General features: G+C 42.2%; 1 protein-coding gene and 1 long non-coding RNA gene across 3 annotated transcripts; one reads left to right on the top strand and one right to left on the bottom strand.

Moving 5' to 3' along the window:
- The first annotated feature begins 1,111 nt into the window (after nt 1-1,111).
- Nucleotides 1,112-11,797, top strand: USPL1 (ubiquitin specific peptidase like 1). 2 transcript variants are annotated; one of them, XM_068181169.1, is made up of 8 exons: nt 1,112-1,588; nt 2,144-2,272; nt 3,374-4,031; nt 4,964-5,050; nt 5,460-5,589; nt 6,432-6,557; nt 7,220-7,380; nt 9,468-11,797. In XM_068181169.1, the coding sequence occupies exons 1-8, from the start codon at nt 1,490-1,492 to the stop codon at nt 11,351-11,353; spliced, it is 3,276 nt and encodes a 1,091-aa protein (XP_068037270.1). In that variant the 5' UTR covers nt 1,112-1,489; the 3' UTR covers nt 11,354-11,797. The 2 variants fall into 2 exon arrangements, with proteins under 2 accessions (XP_068037270.1, XP_068037272.1); XM_068181171.1 differs by having other exon boundaries at nt 1,116-1,517.
- LOC137468933 (uncharacterized) lies at nt 11,521-20,512 on the bottom strand. Its single transcript, XR_010996257.1, has 2 exons — nt 19,746-20,512; nt 11,521-11,812 (listed from the first exon to the last, which is right to left on the bottom strand). It is a non-coding gene; the product is annotated as an uncharacterized lncRNA (long non-coding RNA).
- Between the last annotated feature and the right edge of the window lie 485 nt (nt 20,513-20,997).

Below are 20,997 nucleotides of genomic sequence, written 5' to 3'. Positions count from 1 at the left end.
GATTATAGCTGGAGGAGGTATTGTGCATCTCAGAAAATCTTATATATCTCAATATTCAAGCTTTAAAAGGAGCAGCAGAAGTAACAGAAACTGAACACAACCAGAAAAAAAACTTGTTTTCCTTTTGAGAGGGCTGATAGGGTAAACAGGGCCTTGCAAAGAAATACATATGTTTTATAAAACCAACGGGCATGCTTAAAACAGAATAACCTGCAGGTTCTTAGTGTTACTAACCTTTTGAGTCTGTGGTGAATTTTTGTGGTGAGAAATTTCTCAGGAGTTTCTGTCATGTCATGTGACCTAGTTCTTATTTACTCTGGAGCACTGAGACTGCTTCATGCCAAGGAATTGACTAAAAGTCCCTTAAAAAATAAATGTATGTCTTTTAGTATGATATATCCTATGATAAGGGTCGTTATCTGTACAGCTTGTAATTGTATAAAAGAAGTCAACTTCCAGGCTAGACTAAATATATGATAGCAGGGTTGAGTTGCAGTGTGATAGTGCTTTTGCTGCTGTGTGAAAAGTCAGGGTGCTTGTCTTCCTTTATACTCCAGCAGGCTTGTATACCTTGAGCTAATTCATTAGTTTTCACCTTGCATGAGCCCTGGACCATGCTGTTTCTTGTGCACCCTACAGCATTACTTGGAAAGCTAAACATGCTCTAAGGGACATGGATTGATATTTTTATGTTCTTGTCTTCTATTACAGCCATTAGTTTCGTCAGTCAGGGAATACTGTCTCTACATGCTGCAGACTGATAATTCTGAGAAATCCTGCTGGACACACTGAAAGTTTCAATAGGATATCCCCTCATTTTGACTCACTCTTAAGTTGGGGGTCTGATTTGAAATCTGAGTGGTTGTGTTTTTCTCTTGTGCTTTTTAAATTCATGCTATGTTGCTTTTTAGCATTCCATGCAGTTCTCTAGGGTCACTTGCCAAATATTATAAGTAGGTTTAGGTTAAACTAGTATTTATAGTGGTATCAAGAATGCCTGGGGAAATATTTTTTTCATAAGGAGTTGTTGCTGTACTGTATAAAGGGTTGAAAGGACACCATGGTGTGTGAGAGAATGTTTTTCAGTGAAGTAATGAAAAGAGGACAGTTGCCGTTGAAGGAAAGATACTGCATTGATGACTTTGCAGTTCAATTTAACTTCCTCATGTATCTTGAAGAGATAGATATTTATTCTAGTTAGTTTCAAGTCAACAGGAGCAGGATTGGGTCCCTGTAATTCTTAATTTAAAGTTTTGAGTTCACAATCCGCACTAGAACAAAAAAAAGTACTTTCTGTTTAGGAAATACTATTCTGAATTAATTTCCACAAACTATGCAAGCTGCATTGTTGTTGGTATTTCTTTTTCCCAAACTTCCGCCTAATTTTTCTTTAATTGTTTTATTCACTTCTTATTTTTCAGGAGTCTTTGAAAAATCCTTAGTGGTCATGACATTGTTACAAGTGACATAAATTAGCCAGTGGCTCAGAATGATGGATACCCAGAAGACTACAAATGGTTTGCAAGTGATTGGAGAAGGGACTGGTATAGGGAAATCGACACTCCACATGGTGGGGTATTTGGGAAAAGTCAGTTTAAACTTGTTTTACATATGTGCAAAGTTCGTATTTTTCTCTGTTTTGAGAGATTTTTAATTGGTCTTAATTTTGCAAAAATAAATATTTCAAAATTATTTTCCACGGAAATCTATAACAATGGCGAAAGATTATTCTAAGTAAATATGTGCCTATGTTTTTTACTGGCACTATTTTTACAACTGTTTGCATTCCTATGAAAATTGATTTGTCTTTCAAAGATTTGAGCTTGTGTTCCCTGGCAGTAAGCATCCTGTTGTTTAGTTGAAATAGAATAAAATATGCATAATTATGTTGTGAAAGACACCTTATTTGAGTATTTAAATAAAAAGATAAATTTATTTAAATCATACTACCATACAAATATATTACAAATAATAAAAAAGAAACCATTGTAGTTTGCTTTTCTATATTGTATTGTATTATATCTAGAAGTTGAACAATGATTTTGTATCTTGATAAGTATGTATTACCTTGGGAAAATGTATGAAATACATAAATTTATGCTGCTTTAGCTTTCTTGTTTTTTTTTTTTTTTTTTTATTTTAGAACTGTAATCCTGTGGAAACAACTTCACATGAGTATTGTCCAGTCTGCAAAGAGAAGGGTCAGATCCAAGGTTTACGGACTTACCGCCTTAATTTTCAAGAGTCCATTTTCCTTTGTGAAAATCCTCAGGTATTACACTAATAGAGAGTTTTATTTGGCCCTGCAGAGGCCTTTGCCTTCAGCAGTTACACCTCTCTAAATCCGTGATATTGTTGGTGGTGAGCAGAGTGTTGGAATAGGACCCGTCTTGAGTTTGTATGCTGCAGGATATTTGCTTGCAAATAGGGAAAAACAGAACTAACCTGTGTATATGCAGTGTTTAGGCACAGGTAGATACCCTAAAGGATTAAAAACAGTAAAAAAATGAAATAAAGGAGGGTTCTTCTCAATTAACAAGGGATCACAAGTGTTAGTAAATAAATTTTTGTAGAAGTCAGAGTAAAAGGTGAATAGTTTTCTTTTTTTTTTTCCCTTTTTAATTTTAACCTGGATTTCTGTGCTGCTTAATATTTGATTTGTGATTTTGCTACTTCTCCCTTCACTGTTCCATGTATTTGGGGAGGGTATAGCAATCCCAAACAGACTGGTGCCCTTAAATTAGTAGAAACTTGACTAAATATGGGTCTCAGAGTTGTTTTTCCCATTCTTTCCTGCTTTTAACTAATTATAGTATAGTTCTGGACATTGGTAATAGGGATTTGTCTATATTCATTGAGCTAGCCTGAAAGATACCCTGTCAGTTTGGGCACTAGTAGTCTCTCAGGCATGAGATAATAATGTCAAATCTGTACCCTAAAGGAATGGATTTAACAGAATAAGACAAGAGGACTTTCCTTAGCAAAATTAAGTTGTTTGCAGAGGTTGGAAGAATTTACTGGAAAAGTAGTGTTGAAGTACCACTACTGATATATTTATTTCACAGTTGCTTTTAAGACAGTGGTGGGATAACACACTCTTCCTGTCATACCTATGTTGAATATATGTATTGATTTAATTAAAATATCAATTTACAGGAGTCCCTGTTGCTGGGTTGGATGGAGGTCTAAGCAGCTTGGTCCAGTAGAAGGTGTCCCTGCCCGTGGCAGGGGGTTTGGAACTGGATGGTCTGTAACATCCTTTCCAAACCAAGCCATTTTATGATTCTGTGATTCAACTCCGTTTTAAAAGTATGTTTTGTACTTTCTTAAATTGCTTTGTAGATTTCACTGTAACATTGTTTCTTTCCTTTAGTGTATCTACCCACTTGGTTATAAACCATTAAACAGCATAATTACTTCTACTGGTTCAGAAAATCATCAAGTTCTATCTACTCACAAGAAAAGGAAATTAAGTGGTACCAGTGACTTTTCTGCTGTTGAATCAGATCCAAAAAAAGCAAGAACTAACAACGTGCTCAATGTTGAGCACACCATTAGTGCAGACTCCGCTGTGAAAGGCTGCCAGAATAGTTCGTGTATTCCCAGAGCAAGCCTACATGATGTATTACAAAATGACCAACAAAATCCTGGTAACCATGTGGGATCCTGCATGCAGAACGTGGATTTTGAAAAAACCACCAAGAGCAGCAACTACCAAGAAAGTCCACCAAAGACTTCTAGTCCCAAAACACAACTATTGCCAAATTCTGAGCTTTTATCAACAGCATCTGAAATTTCACTCAAAGAGGATAAAAGTTCCACTAATAACAGAGATTTATGTCTTCAGTGGAGAAACATACGCAATCTTTGTTGGTTAGATTGTATTTTGTCAGCACTGGTACACTTAGAAACATTAAAATCCGCTCTAGCAGAAGAATATAACGATGGAAAATGTTTACTCCAGAAACTCTTAACAAAGTATAATCAAGCATCTATTCTTTTGAATACCTGTAAAAGGAGTAAAGTAAAAGGTGAGTAAATTTATCTGCTGTTTTCTCATGCTCAGACTGATTTGCTACAAATATGTGGAATTTAGTACAGCACACTTATATATGCCTCAGTCCTATTTCAAGATGGCAAAAAATACAACTATTACCATGAATTTGCAGAATAGTGTGCTTTATCTAGAAAAGTCCTGGTAACATCTGAAATTGTTTTTCTTGGGGCAAATATGCACTCTTTGAAGGCATCAAACACCAAGCTTCTCTTAATTTTTTTTTGTCATATCCAACATAAAGATATTATGAATTACTTATGTAATTCCCCCCCTCCTTTTTTCCTTCCCCTCTGTTGGTTAACATGGTAGGATACTGTTCTAATCTTGATCTTGGAAACAATTTCTGTTGCGGTTTATATCCTTGTGTAAATGGGCAGTTGCCTTGCCACACTGAAAATAGTAAAGCTGGAAACATAAGCTCTTTTCTGGCTCCAGCTGTGCTCATTGAAGGAATGCTTCCCCTGAAGTCTGCAAGCTGCTGTAGCGGACAGTGTTTCCTAACCTGCTTCAGTCAGAAGTAGTCAAACATATTAACCTGGATCATACGGTCTGGAAAGGGTTAGTAACTCAGTAACACTTAACAGGGGGTTAGCAGGTCAGCTCAGCATAACACGTTGGAGGACTGTAACTGAGGAGGATGTGTCACTGTGTTCTACTGGTGTGGCCTTTAGTCATTTTCTGTTCTGTGGATTCTATGAGTAACTTGTGCAAATTCTTTCCTAATTTTCAAATCAGTTAATACCAGGAATTGGCAGTTCTACCAACAAGTCTTAGGCAAGTATGGGTCAATATGAAAGGCATTGCTTTGCAGAGAGGGAGTGCATGCTAGAGGTACATATGTGTGTGAAAAGGTCTGGGGGCTGTTACACATGACTACATGAAGACATATGTATTTTTTTTCTTTAGATGTTCTTCCAAAAGCAGAATCTCAGCTCAATGAAATCAGAAATGTAATGTTTACAGAACTTCAGCCTCAGCTGAGGTGTGAATTGGGTAAGTCATTAGTGCAGCATCTCAGTAATTACTTTCAGAAAACCTTAGATGTGAAGCCTTTTATGTCATACATAAAAGTATGTGTGTATGAATGCATACAAGAAAGTTTGGAAATACATTTATTTCTCTTGGTGACTTGCACATACTTTACAGTATGATCAGCTGGTTTGTCCTTTGCCCATTTTGGCTTTCTAGAGAGCAGATAATCTTTGTAATTATACTGTAGTAATGAAATTGTCACTGATAACAATAACATGGATCAATCCTTTTGCTGTGAGAATTGCAAAGAGAGCCTTGAAATAAAAACTGACATTTAAATCATAGTAATAAGCTTATCTTCTTCCTTTTTGAGGTACTGAAAGGTGATTTCAGATGTCTAGTAACCATTTTTTCTGCCCCATCTTAGAAGGTAATATGAAGAATCCAGTGTTTGCTCTTCAGCTACTCTTACAAGTGGATCAACAAGCTGAGAGACTATTCTTGCATTCTTTTTCATGCAAGTTTGAATGTGTACGCTGTGGCCACAAATACCAGGACCGGTGAGATTTTTATATAAGTAGCTTCTATATAGCTGTTCTACCTTACCTTTTAAAATCTGCATATAATAGTTGGTTTTCTTCAGATTTCCACGCTTAAGCTTGTTGTTGAAGTTTTACATTATCTGCTTTTTCATTTGCAAATAGTTTACTGCTGTTCCATGTCTTAAGCAGCCATGTTATCAATTAATAAAGAAACAATAGGTAACCGTGTGAGTCTCTGGACATGCTCACTCTGATATTTTGCTGAGAGTATACAAATTGCTGTGGTTCTAAAGAATGTATGCCTAGTACACTCCTGCTATTGAGAAATACCTTGAATATTCACTTGGGTTACAAAGAATCAGAGATTCTCTAACACAGTTTGTCTATTTTAAAATAGTATTACAGGGGAGTAATTTCTTCAGAATTGATTTAGTTCTGTGTAGCCGCAGGTACAAGTTCTTAATTTAGGCTCCTTTTAGAGTCAGCAGGTAAAGAGAGACACCTTCAGAAGATCGCTCATTTTATTTGAAAAACATCTGTATTAGCTAGTAAATGATGCAGATCCTGGTACAAGCTCTGTCTTATGTTGGAAAGGAAACAGAGATAACATTAAAAGGGAGAAAAAGCAAATAATGTGAAACTGAAGGCCACAGGGCTGCTGAAAAATTGTGACTGATGCATTTGGCAGAACTGAATTCAGGGCTGACTTGGATGTGATGCTGTCACAATGAATTCCACACAAATTGCATGAACATGAATAGAATTTGGGTTTTTATAACTTGTTTCCTGGTAAAGTATGTATATTTATTTTTTTCTGATCACCAACTCAGCTTACTCTTTAATTGTGTGTGTGTGTCCAGATTGAAGAAAACACTAACAACGTTTACAAATGTAATCCCTGATTGGCATCCACTTAATGCTGTTCATATTGGATCATGTATTAACTGTGGAAATACATCTCAAAGACAGCAAATGATCTTGGAAAAGTAAGTTTGAATATGTGAATTTAAAAGTAACATACATAAAGTTCTGAGACTTCATTTATTGAACCTATGATTTTTGAAACCAAAGTATTACTATGGGTTTGCAGAGATTATAAACCTTAAACTCTGATCAGTACTCACTTCTAAAGATTTTTAGATCATTCTTAAAATCTGAAATAGCAAATAGTGTTTACTAAAGATGAAACAGAGCAATGTTCAAAATGCTGACCAGCACATGTATTTGAGCTAGGACATAAATACTTAACTATCAAGTAGTAAATACAGACAACTGATATCCAGTGTCAACCTTTTCACAGCCCCTGCTGTGGATAAAAGTTGATAATTTGTTTACTTATTTGAGCTGGGAACAATGTTCCTTGCTACTGTGTTTATGGCACAGGGATGTTTTTCCTCAACTTTTCCCAACTCCCCAAATCCCATATTTGGTATTGTTTTTTTTTTTTTCCTAATCTATAATTAAATGGAACATCCATCCAGTTGGGATGTTCTTCTCCCTTTGCGCTTACTGTGCAATCTGAAGAGTATGTGAGGAAGTAGAATAGTAAGGGCAGAACCACATACTCATAGAAACATCTTACTTTTTCATTAGGAACTTTTACCACTGTTTCATTGTAATAAACTGGTTCTTATTGTTTCTTTGTCAGAGTACCCTCAATATTAATGTTACATTTTGTGGAAGGCTTGCCACATAACAACCTGGAGAAATATTCGTTTCAATTTGAGGAAGACACCTACCAAATAACATCTGTTGTTCAGTACCAGACAGATAAGAAGCACTTCATAAGCTGGTCTTTGAATCCTGATGGTAAGAATCACAAAATGGGTCATCCAACTTTCCTGCTCAAGCATCCTGTCCTAGAGCACATGGCACAGGATGGCATCCACATGGTTCTTGAATATTTCCTGTGAGGGAAATTCCACAACCTCTCTGGGCAATCTGCTCCAGTGTGTGGCCACTGCACAGTAAAGTCTTTCCTCATGTTCAGGTGGAACTTCCTGTGCATCTGTTTCTGCCTGTTGACTTCTGTCCTATTGCTCAGCATTGCTGAGCAGAGCCTGGGTCTGTCTTTTGACACCTCCCTCCAGACACTTACGGATGCTGATGAGGTCCCCTCTCAGTTGTCTTTTTTCAAGGCTGAACAGGCCCAGCTCCCTCAGTCTTTTCTCATAAAAGAGAGAGATAAGATAGAGTTTATGGTTCTTAACTACCATAATATTTCATGAGTCTCCGTGAAATGTTTTATGGGTTACTGCAGTACTCTCAACCATTGATATATAATAACAAAGATTTCTTTTGTCTGCATTCTAAACTTCATATCAAAACGTTGCAAATAACTGGGGGGACTTGTTTCTCAGAGCGAAGGTTTTCAGTTGGTTTAACTGCACTGTGCTGTCTTAGAGTGCATTTACTGGAAAAAGTAATTTGAGTATAGAGTTTTTTTCACTTCATAACTTCGTGAAAGTTAAAAAAATGCAGTCTGACCGTGACTGTGGAACAAATAGTATTGTTTATTTTTAAACCAGTGATTCATCCATTCTCGGTTGGAAGCAAGGTAACCTATGGTACTATGAGCAATTAATGAAGTTATTTTTTATATCTGAACTTTATGGCACCTCAGGGGTGGGAGACATTACTAATGCTGGTTGATGGCTTTACCACTGATGGAAGATCCATAATCAGAAAAGGTGAAAAGGTAATATTTTGATAATCATGCCTCTGTAGAGAGCATGGGGTGTGGGCTACCCTGGACCAAGTCCCACAGGGTCTTGGTGACCCACAGGGGTGACCCTCAGTTGGCTGGTCAACAGGTGCCTGGATAGCGTAATTAAAATCCCCACCAGAAAGATGGAAGTACTCTTGAGCTGCTGGAATCTGAGGGGGTTTATTGAGGATTGATCAACGGAGTAGGGAGGCAGAAATAGGAACAGGGAGACAACCACACTCAGGGGAGGCAGACTCCAAGAGCCACCAGGGAAGGAGTGGCCAGAGTATATAACTGGGGAGGGATGGAGTACCTAGGGTACAAATGATCCAATGGGAAGAGGGTGTAAAGGAGGAACAGGGATGGGGTAACATAAACTGGGCCAATGAGGGAAAAGGGAAAGAGTGGTTTACAGAGGGAACCATTAGGAGCAACGAGAACAGGGAACTTTCCAGAACTTGGGGAGATGACAACCACAAACTGACAGGTGATGGGCATGTGCTCATTTGCATTGGGGGGCAGAGGACTCTGGGGAAATGCCTTATGCTAAACAACTGTAGTTTCCCATGGCATTCCCACACTGTCTTCCCCATGGGCACATCCCACAATGGGGTGCAGTTTTATGAAGTGTTGTGACAATACGAAAATTGTCCAAGTCATATTGCCAGAGATAAAAAAGAAATGAAAAGAGGAAGCAGCTGGGAAATGCCTAGATAAGAAGCTCCTATATGTCATATATATCTGTTTTAAAATTCTTGAAGCTATAAAATATTCTTTCATTATCTATAAACTGTTTGCAGGTGATGAGACAAGAGTAGAAGCAGTTTCTTTTTAGCCCCTGTGCTTCCTACCTAGGTAATGAAAAGGTCTACAGAGAAACCTAATTTGAGAGGTGGTTCTTACCTCAGACTTGTGAGGGTATTTTCAGACAAGATGTTTCAGCCAAAAAAAACCCCTTAGCTAGCTTTGTTTTATATGGTTGACCCACTCTGACCTATAATATTATTGCTGCAATTTCTTGTATTTGATCTTTTTACAGTGGCAGTCTCCCAGTATTCTCTGGAGGAAAAAAAACCCTCTATTTTCTGCTTGTCAGGGGAATGGGTTAATAAAAATACTTGACAAGTGTGAGGATAGTGACTTCAGTTTTAAAAGTCTCTGAGTCTCTGCACTGGTTGCTATTTTTCAGGAACTTGGCTTGAATGTGATGACTTAAAGGGTCCGTATTGCAAGAAACGTAAAAGATTTGAAGTTCCTCCTTCAGAGATTCATATTGTTATCTGGGAAAAGAAAGCATCCCATGTGCCACAAGAACTGAATTCACAGTTCCAAAGTAAAAATAGTGAAGATATTCCTTTTAATAATGTACATTCAAATTCTACAGTGTTGCATTGTGGTTTTGATAACACTGTCAGCAAAACACCTGCAGAACACCACAAAGAGGATTCTGTGAGGATTCCAGAGAAGAAACAGGAGGACAAAAGTATTGTTCGTCATGATTCAGAAAATCTGGCAGATGGTGATCTTGTAACACTGATGCTTGAAGAAGTTCTAGTTGACTCGGAAGATAAATCACTGCCTAACGGATGGATGGTGGGCAATAACATTCTGGATGGATGGGGCACACCAGAACAGGAGGAACCAGCTTTTTCACTTAGCACTCCATATGCAGGAGAGTTTGCTGGAACTAGTCTAGCTACGAACAAGAAATCCATGTTATATGAAAATTCCAGTATTTGCTTACCTCTAGAAGAGTTGAACTCAGTAAGTATTACTGCTCCTGTGCCCAAAAAACATGACCCTGATTCATCTGACTCATTGCCTTCACAATTAAATGACAGAACTAATTTAGCTAACAGAGAACATGGATTAAATTCAGAACTACTGCTAAATAAGTTGTTAGCAGTAGAAAATAGTATACAAAATCCACCTGACTTGAAAGATGCAAGCAAAACTGTTGTTAATTCTCAAGTTGGCAGTTCTTCTGGTGTCAGTAATTCAGTTCAGTCCTCACACAAAGACCGAAAAGGAGGATTTGTAGGAAGCTGGGTAAAGAAATTAGGCAAGAGTACTTCTTTCATACCTTCAAGTTCCTCAGCTCTCAAGAATGAGAGAAGTTGCAAAACTCCCTCAGTGCAAAGAACAAGTGAAGTTTGGCTGCCAATGAAGGGTGCAAGTAACTTTGGTGGATTTCAAAGCAGAAGTACAAAGAAAACAACTGAGATGCCAAAGTTACTGGCTCCTCAGAGTAATAATACTCATCCTTTATTAAATTTCAAAGGAGTTTCTCAAAGCACTTGTCTTCCAACAGCAAATCATACCACTATTGTAGGTCCAACTTGGAATAAGTCAGAAAGTACTTTGGGTACCTCAGGTAAAGTGACTCAGTTCCCTTCACCTGGCTATAACTCTGGTAAGGCAGAAGAGTCAGACAGTGACAAAACAAAAAAACTCCGCCTAAAATTGTTAAAAAAACTTAATGCTAAAAAGAAGAAGTTGGCTTCGCTGGATAAATTAGCAGTAGAACAGATGAAACAGGAAAAACCTCTGAGTGGAGACACATGCACCCCATCACAGACTGAATCTCAAAATGACAGTGAATTATTACAGAGCTTTTTAAGGGAGCTGCAGTATCAGATTGATGTCACAGGCAATGAATCTGAATTGAATGCAAACACTGTACCAGGGTACACTGGCCATGATAACACTGATGACATACTGGCGGAATTACTGTCCCCTACTTCAACTGTCGCTTCCTTGGAGGCTCCAAAGAGCGAAGATGAGTGTATGTACATGGAAATGGTGCACAGCAGTGGGGCAGCGACTGTGCCCCATGAGAGCACCAGTGTGCCACAGGCAGCAGTGACAAGTGAGGACCACAATTACTACAGTCCTGTAAAGGACAGTAATTCAGAGCTTGATGCAATAAACAAACACAGTGTGAAAAAACTTTCTTTTGAAAGTCCTACAAGAGAGGATATCCTTGAAGACCTATTCTCTATTTCAGCACCAAGCTCAATGGCAGGTGACATGGATTTACCTCATTTTGATGAAACTCTGTTTGAAACTTGGTAAATACTCAGTTGCTTGGGTATAAGTATTTTCTCAGTATTATGTATATTTTGAAACAAAGCACTACTAAATTATATTTTATAACCAGTTAATTGCACACTGGCTGTACTTGAACAATTTACATTTGATTTTTTTTTTCTTAATATTTTACTGTAAAAAGCAAATCAGAGTTTAATGCATTTTATTCTTCTGAGAAGCAGTTATTTTAGCTGTCAGATATGACAATGATTTTTAATTAAAAGCTCCTATGAGTCTTAATTTTTGCTGTTTTTAATATGACAAACTTCCATACTCTAGTGAGTTTGAGAACTAATTAAGTTCTGTAGTCTTGATGATGTAATGGTGTAAGAAATACTATTTATGTAGTAATGATTTTACAGGACCATTCAATTCCTGAAGTTATTTTGTCCAACATTGAAAAAAAATTTAAGTACCTTCTGTAATTAGGGAATTTTGCATCCTCTGATATGAAGATCATTTGTAATATTATAAACTTGAGGCTGGCATTCTGCTAGGCTGGCATTTTACTCCTTACAGAATTACTGTTCTACAAGCTCATGCCCATGGATCCAAGAAAAGATGGATACATTGCCGCCATGCCACCCTGAAGCCCCCTGGCTTCACCTGTCCAGCAGTGGTACGGTCAGCTGCGAGGGACACTCCCCTGTATCTTGAGGAGAGTCGGGGAGCAGCTAAGATTGAGTGCTGCGCTGTCTGCCTTGCATGGAGAGGCGACATCCGAGGAGGCAATAAAGGAGCCGACTCAAGGCTGGGGGAACAGTCTCAGGTTTAATCCATGCTCTGAGGAGCTCTGAACTCCAGAGTATCCAACAGCTGAGCGTAGCCTCGAGGCTCTTGCAACATCTCAAATACGGGGGCGGTAACAAGGGGGAAGGGACGCCCATTCACCAATGGGCGGATTTGGGGTAGTGGAAGGCGGAAGGATAGACAGATACATAAACCAATGGGGGAAGTTCAAGGGAGGGACCCCTGGCCCTCGTCCAATCACTCAACACCAAAGGTGGAAGATTCTGGAAGAGTGGGATGGGGAGCCGAGTGATGAACAAGGTACCAGGGAGGGGACAGGGGAATGACTCAGCATTTTCAGGGAGACTGGCATTGAGGGAAAGGTGGGAAAACTCGGGGTGGAACCATTGGGAGAAAATGGGGGGTGAAGGGGCAAACCATGACAGAACTGTTACAGAAATATAAAAACACAATACAACTCCCCCTTTAAAAAAAAAAAAAAAAAAGGGGGAAAACTTAACAAACAAAACTAAAAGTTCAGTTTTTAAAATTGACCCGACCAAGCCTGAGAGTCCCCATCCTTTAAAGAGTCCAGTCAGCCAGTCTGAATCTGCAGTCTCTTTCTTAATGTCCTTGACCAGCTGCTGCAACTGTTCTGTTCTTTTATGGACGTCCTCAGCCTTGGATGTTTTGCTTGGGGCTGAGGAACGATCCATTTGGTGCTGAGATGGAATGTGCCAAGCAGGAGCAGCAGCTGCAGGAGGGGGCTCAGCTTGATGTTCATGCTGGCTGGGTCCAGGTCAACAAAATCTGAAAGGAATCTTATAAACAAAAGACAGTAAGATAGAGGGAGGAGTTGGGGATTTAAAGGGTGCAGCGTCTCTTCCTCCTCCAGCAACCACTGGCCACCTGTGCCGTGGTCTGGGACTTGGAAATTTTGGGAATATAGTGTTTCACCCACTTGGAGGGGACCCACTTCAAACCTGAGGGGGTAGACACACAGGCTTATCCCCTCCCCCAGGTTATCATTTCGTAGGGTCCCTCCATCGCCCATGTTTCTGGGTTTTTTACTAGAACTGGTGGACGAGCCTGTAGGTTGGTCTGGTTGCTTTCTACAAAGTGTCTGGTAATGTGTGGGTTTAAATTCTCGTATGTGCAGTTCAAGAAGTTGATGGTAAATAGAGCTTTCGACAAACGTATTTGAGGGGATTCCACCTTCATCGCCTGATTTTGTTGGTGAAGAACTCTTTTTAGGCTCTGGTGGGTCCTCTCCAGCACGGCTTGGCCTGTCGGGGAATAGGGGATGCCGGTCTTATGCTCTATTCCCTCCCCATTGTTGCAGGAAGCTCCAGAACTCCTTGGACTTGTACGCTGGGCCGTTGTCTGTTTTGATGACTTTGGGGATACCCAGCATGGAGAAGGCCTGCACCAGGTGTTTTTTGGTATCAGATACCTTCTCCCCTGTGTGGGCTGAAGCGTAGACTGCACTAGAGAAAGTATCTACGGAAACATGGACATATTTAAATCTGCCAAATGATGGAATATGAAATACATCCATCTGCCACACCTCACAGCTTTTCAGACCCCTTGAGTTTGCTCCAGAGCTGAGGGAAGGGAGGGAATTCTGTTGGCAGCTAGGACATGTGGCCACAATGGCCTTGGCCTGTTCGCAGGTCAGATGGAATTGGCAAACCAGGCGGGGTGCATTCTGATGGAAGAGCTGGTGGCTGATCTTATCTTGACTGAACACATCTGGGAGTGGGGCCATCTGTATAGGTGCTGCGAGGGCATCAGCTCTTTGACTGTCCTCGGCGATGAACCCCAGCAGGTCGGTGTGTGACCTGACATTCATCACGTAAAATGGTTGCTCTTGGTGGGAGACCAATTTTACTAATTTTGAGAGCAACTCATACAATGCAATGTTGGAGACTTCCTGCAAGATTGCATTCTCTGCTCTGAACACTACACCTGCTACCTAAGCCGAATCTGTGACCAAATTAAATGGTTCAGAGAACCTCTCAAAAGCCCTGACGACAGTGGCCAACTCAGCTACTTGAGGTGATCCTTCCACCTCGGCAACATCTGCCTCCCACCGCTGAGTCTGAGGATCTCTCCAAGTCACAACTGACTTGTGAGATGCCCCGGACGCGTCTGTAAACACTGTCAGTGCCTTTAGAGGTGTTCTGCTCTGAATATATTTTATTGACTATGTAAATTGGACGTTTAGATTGAAAATTTTGTGGGCCAGTCTGTGAATTGAAATTTGACCAGTGTAGCTGTCCAATGCAAATTGCAGGGCTTCGTTTTCTTGAAGCAGATGTTCCAACATTGCTTTGGATAGATGGCCTGATTCCAATTTCAGAGGAATGTAGATGCAGTCAAAGTCATACCCTGCTAACTCCCTGATCTGGACCCTTGCTTTCCAGATCAGTTCTGCCACCAGCTCTTGTGGCCATGTCATCCTCTTGGACCTGCTGTGACTGAGGAAGACCCACTCTCTGATTAAGAGTGAGTCCCTCTGGTCCTGATCCTTCTTCCCTACTTGGGTGATCTCCCATTGGAAGATCACCCCATGGAGGTGTGGCAGCTTGCCAAAAATGATGAATTTGAAGGGCAGGCCCAATTGGTATTGGTGGGCCTGCCGGGCAGACATCATGTTCTATACTTTCTCCAGTGTGGCCCTCGCTTCCTGGGTAAGAAGTCCTAGGAGAACTAGGCTCCTCTCCCCCTTTCAATAAATTGAAAAGGGGGGCTAGATCTTCGGTGGAAATACCTAGCCAAGGCCTTAACCAGTTCAAAGAGCCACACAGTTGCTGGACATCAGCCAAAGTCTTGATGTTATTCTTGATGGCCAATTTTTGCAGAGCAATGGTCCCTTTTCCAATCTCCAGGCCCAGGTACTTCCAAGGTGGCATCTGCTGAATCTTGTCTTCTCGGAGCTCAAACCCTGCAACAACTAATGAATTGATTGTCAGGTCAAGCGCATGGGTAAGTATGTCATCGGTTGGGGTACACAGTAAGATGTCGTCTATATAGTGAAGAACAATGGCTTCACTAACAGCTGCACGGACTAGGGACAGCAAGGAAGAGACGTACCACTGGCAAACACATGGGCTGTTCTTCATGCCTTGTGGAAGTACTTTCCAGTGGTATCTCTTCCTTGGGGCTTCTCGGTTGATGGTGGGAACTGAGAAGGCGAAGCGTGGGGCATTGTCAGGGTGAAGGGGAATTTGGAAGAAGCAGTTCTTAATGTCAATCATGGCCAGATTCCAATTTTTTTCATCGTTGGGATGGCATCCCTGGCTGGAGAGAGCCCATGTCTTCTATTACGTTGTTGATTCGACAGAGGTCGTGGAGGAGCCGCCATTCGTCTTTGCCTGTTTTTTTAATTACAAAGATGGGGGAATTCCAGGGAGATGTTGTTTCCTGGATATTTTTCTTTATTGAGCAGCCACTGTTCTACCTGGACTAGTGAATCTGTTTTCCAATTGAGCTTCTGGCTAGGGCGCTTTTCAGTGACTGCAGCCTGAAAAACCTGGGGGGGTCTCTGGGATGTCAATTCTGACCCCCTACTGGGCCATCAGGTCTCTCCCCCACAAGGGTTCTGTATAATCTAAAATGAATGGAAATACAGATGCCAATTGCCCATTCGGCCCCTCAATTTGGACGACATTCTTTGACTGTTTTGCCAATTGAATGCCCCCAACACCTTGTACGTGTCCAGCCACGTTTTGCAACTCCCAATGTGATGGCCATTCCCAGAAGGGAATGATTGTCACATCTGCCCCTGTGTCTAGGAGTCCAACTAAGGTTTTGTACTCCCCCCCAGTGTAACCCACATGAGATCTTTGGTTTTTCGGCCCCCAGTACGTGAATCCAGGTGGTGGTATGGTATGTGCTTTTCTTCTGTTCCTGGTTCCATGAAGGCTCAGGTACTGGGATAGCCTGGGCGATGACTTGGCCTTTGGGCAGGTACACTGTGGGTGAGTACAATGCAGCCAAAGGATGAGTTTCCCCGGGTTTGATGGCATGAGACCTGGGAGGATGTGAATATCTAGAGCTGTGTATTTGGTGTCCCCAAGGATGACATACTTACTACATTTGTCTCCCCAAATACCAGGTTCCTTGGGGTTCACAGACATGAAATGCCACTTGGTATTTTGAAGATGGAAGGGCTCTGTCCGAGACAACCTGAAAGGCACATTATGAGAATTAGTGGTTAAAATAAGTCTTGGTTGGTATGGGTGAGTCAAGTCCGGTGAAGAAATAATGTTAGGTGAAGTCTGAATCGGCACAGGTGGGCCTCGCTCATGAATGCTTGGTTTTCTATCCCCCCCCCACGGATGTTCTCAGCATCGCCTCATTTCTATCATTGTGCAGGGAGGGACTGCGCTTAGTTTCTAGTTTTTTGATGGTCTTCCTTTGGAGGCAACCTTTTGTTTTTGTTGGTCCTTCCTGAAGTTAAAAACCTGTTGTCTCAATGGGCAGTTGGGCATCCAATGCCCTAGCTCCTTGCAAAGATGGCATGGCGGGTCTGTGGGGGAGGTCTCTTAAATGTCTGTGGAGTGTGCGGCAGCTGGCTGTGGGATGGTGGGTCAGGGATGTTGACGGCCGCCAGCCTCCTCAGTTCCTTCTGTTTGTGGTGTTGGTCAGTGGATGTGATTGTGACCTTCCTTGAGCACACTTCTAGCATGGACTGCAGGGTTGGCAGTGGGTCGAGGGGCAGGCTCAGGATTGCGGCTTTACACTTTTTGTTGGCATTTTGCTGAGTGACCTCTGTAAGAATTCCCTGCCACACTCCTGGGTCCTGTACTTGAAGGTCCACCGCCCTGTGAAGTCGCTCAACGAACTTAAGGAAAGACTCAGAGGGAAACTGAGTTATAGACAGATAATTATCAATGGGGACATCTGGGCGCAGCCCAAAAAAATGCCTTTTCCTCTGCCTTCACGCTCTCCCAGAGAGCCTCCCTAGGTAGTTTTGTGGCCTGTTTTTCCCCCTCCGCCCATTCCCCCTCCCTGCAAAGGTGATCAGTGGACAACATCAAATCGTCATCATCTACCGCTATATTAAAGTCAGCCCATAGTGCTGGTAAAGCAGACCGTGCTTCTTTTCTCCACACTGCCTCCCATATCAAAAACTCCACTGAGAACAGCAAGCACAAGAAAAGTGTACAGAGATCAGCAGGAGTTAAGACATTTGCTGAAAGAGTGGCCCTCAGCAGTCCCTTGAAATATTTGCTGTCCCTACTAAAATCTTTTTGAGCTTTGCAGAGCTCTTTGCTGGTCTGGTAGGCAAGTGGGAACAGTTGGGGCAGGGGTGCCCCCTCCTGCCTAGGTATATAAGTGACAGGAGCAGCGGTGAGAGCAGGGACAGAATCAGGGTTCTGGTTCCCAGGCCCCCCCCTCCCGGAAGCCCAAGCATGAGGACAGGAAGAGGGGTCATGGGAACTGTGGGAATTGGAGATGATGTCGAGGGGGTGTGACTAGGACACTGGAAGGAGAGACATGACTGACACATCTCAAAGTGGGCAGAACTGGGGGGTGTGGTTTGGGGGGAGATGGGAGGAGCTGGGTGGGAAGGTGGGTTGCTGGAAAAAGAGGAGTTTAGGGAGGAGTCAGGAGACAGGGAGGGGTTGGTTGATGGGCGGAAAGGGTTTAGGGAGGGAAAAGAGGTATCATGGGAAAAAGGAGGACAAGTGGTGGGAACAGCCATGTGGCATCCGCCATCTTGTGCACTCCGGGGGACATTTTGAGGGGAGTCAGGTTCAGGGAAATTAAAACTGACAAAGGGGTTTCCGGACAGGGCTGTACAATGCGGAGAAGTAGGGGGACAAGAAAGATCCCGAGCAGTCTGGCCAGGACTGCTTGGGCGGGGGTCTCGGGGATTCTGTGGGGATCCAGGGAGATGAAGGCAGCCCTGCGGCTCTTGACGGGCTGTTCCCTTTAGAATCCCTGGTTTGGGGCAGACGGGGGAGGGAAGAGGGCTAGGATGGGGAGAACTGGGGTTGAGTTTGCTCCTGGGTGGCTGTTCCCACATTTTAAAAGAGGATCTTAAAGCATTTCTAATTTTCATGGCCAGGAAAGCAAATTTAGAAAGGAAGGAATCCCCTAGTTGCAATAACTCATTACTTACTAGATCCCAAAACTCCAAATTATGAATTTGGTCAGCCGAAACATTAGGAAAATGTAGGAACAACCACTGAACAAACTCTTTCTCTTTTATGAAACGGGATCCCAACCCTAAGAAGGACCCCCACAATAGGTAATAGACTCCCTTTTGTGAGACGCCTGGGCACCCATCTTGGCTGAGGTTTAGAGTCTGTCTCTTGAAACACACTACCCAGGAAAAAGCAAAATAAAAGAGAAACTCCTGCTGCTGGCTGCCTGCTGAAAGGTGCTGTGCAGCAAAGTAACAGCTACTGTAGTAGCAAAATCCTCCAGAGGGAGAAAAGTTGACTCTCTTCTCAGAAACACGCAGGGAAGGAGAGTACAAAAGAAAAGCAGGTGAAGAACCCCCCCCCCCCCCCCCCCCCCCCAACTCCCGGAATAGAGAACAAAGGAGGGAGAGAAGAAGATACTCACCACTCTGAAGCTGGCAGCAGGAAAAGAAAGGTCCTGAGTAGTGCCCTCCTCATGGAACTGACCACCGTGGTGCCTTGGTGGCTACCAGTTCCTTTCCTAGGAGTGCTACCCACCAAAAAGGGGTCTGCTATTACTGGGGTAGCTTGCCGGCCACAGGATGGAGTCCAAACACTGCTGCAGAATAAATCCAACAGGACGTCCGGCTGTCTCCTCTATGGGGTCTGGTGACGCCCTCAGGCCTCATGTTGGGCACCAAGCTGCCACCATGCCACCCTGAAGCCCCCTGGCTTCACCTTCCCGGCAGAGGCATGGTCAGCTGCGGGGGACACTTCCCTGTGTTTCGAAGAGAGTCGGGGAGCAGCTAAGACAGAGCGCTACACTGTCTGCCTTGTAAGGAGGAGGCAATAAAGGAGCCGACTCAAGGCTGGGAAAACAGTCTCAGGTTCAATCCACGCTCCGAGGAGCTCCGAACTCCAGAGTATCCAACAGCTGAGCGTAGCCTCGAGGCTCTTGCAACATCTCAAATACGGGGGCGGTAACAAGGGGGAAGGGACGCCCATTTGCCAATGGGGGGATTTGGGGTAGTGGAAGGCAGAAGGATAGACAGATACATAAACCAAAGGGGAAAGTTCAAGGGAGGGACTCCGGCGCTCATCCAATCACTCGACGCCCAAGGTGGAATATTCTGGGAGAGTGGGATGAGGAGCCGAGTGATGAACAAGGTACCAGGGAGGGGACAGGGGAATGACTCGGCATTTTCAGGGAGATTGGCATTGAGGGAAAGGTGGGAAAACTCGGGGTGGAACCATTGGGAGAAAATGGGGGGTGAAGGGGCAAACCATGACAGAACTGTTACAGAAATATAAAAACACAATACAACAGTACACGGTAGAAATTTTCCTATTAAAAGTTACAGCACTGACTGAGTTTTCATCCTGGGCAACTGCGAATATAACTTTGTAAAATATCTTCTGAGCTAGGTTATTTTTTAAGAAGAATTGTCCAGAGTTTGCATCACTAAGAAAGAATATCAAATGTACCCATTAGCTCTTCATAGCCACAAAACCATTTAATAAAAGAAAGATTTCTTAGAATTAATTTAACTGTAAATTACTGCCTATTACTGTTGTCACTTGGAATTTTTCATTACTTGGGCAGTGCAGCCCTGACCGCATGTAAGATGCCAAGGAGAGGCAAGGTCACTAGGAAGAAAGTAATGGAAAAATGTGGCAAGACAGCAGTGAGTAAGCAGAGGGATTCACACCTTGGTGTTTCTGGATATATATAGCTTTCATTTTGCTAGATTGGAGTCTTTTTTAAATGCATAGACACAAAGATGAGGGTACTATATGCCCTGTATATAATTAGCTGTACATTTTTCTTGTTCTTGGAAATAAGAAGGATATTATCAGCAAGTATTTATATCAAGCATATATAGAGCTGTCCTGCATTTTTTCATTGTTTCAAATCCCAAGTTCAAAACATTAAATGCTCAGTCTTACTTTTCTAGTAGATGCAGTTAAACATAATGATATTACAAGGCATGGTTACAGATTCTAACGGTTTTGGATTGTTTGAATTAGGTTTTAAAAATTTTTGAAAAACTGTCATTGGCCCTGAACTTGCTGTGTCAACTTTATTTCTGCTGCAATTGGGTACATTGTTATCAAACTGGTGCTTTAGGCAATGAATTTTTGAAATTCAAGTTACTGTGATGAACTTTTTCTTTGTTTTAAATACTGTAATTGGTAATGTTACAGTAGAAAACAAATGAATGGATTCTGAATGTAAGGGCTGGTGTACTGCTTGTGAAATGTTTGCCCACTTGTGAATTCCCTAATTAAAAAAAAAAAAAAAAAAAAAAAAAAGCTGACCAAAATGAGAGTTTGATGTATCCATGAATGGGTTGCAAAGACCTGCAGCTGTGACATGGGAGCTTCTTCACTACTGGCTTGGGACACAAACAAAGACCCAGGGGTTAGTAAAGCAGGGAGCCCAGGATTGGTGATGCAGAATTCACAGGGCAACAGGAGGAAGAAACCCTGCTAGAAGGTGAGGAGGTCCTCGTGGACAGGTTTATAATTAGGTTCATGGCAGAGGAGGGAGGGTGTGGGCGCACACCTGCTGTGCAGATACACCTAGACAGAAGCAAGGACCTCTGCTCACCACTGGTACCCCCTCCACAAACTGAAGTTGGGAGTATTTGGTCTGCAGCTGCATGGGATTCAGTGTGGGTACAGGTATATATAGAAACTCCAAGAGCCCAAGAGCAAACAAATAACACTTGAGATTAAAGTAGGTATGAAAATAAATCTCTT

This window comes from Anomalospiza imberbis, chromosome 2, assembly GCF_031753505.1.
Source record: "Anomalospiza imberbis isolate Cuckoo-Finch-1a 21T00152 chromosome 2, ASM3175350v1, whole genome shotgun sequence".
Lineage (NCBI taxonomy): Eukaryota > Metazoa > Chordata > Aves > Passeriformes > Viduidae > Anomalospiza > Anomalospiza imberbis.
The sequence above is the reverse complement of the archived record's forward strand: the minus strand, read 5'-3'. Positions and strand labels throughout refer to the sequence as shown.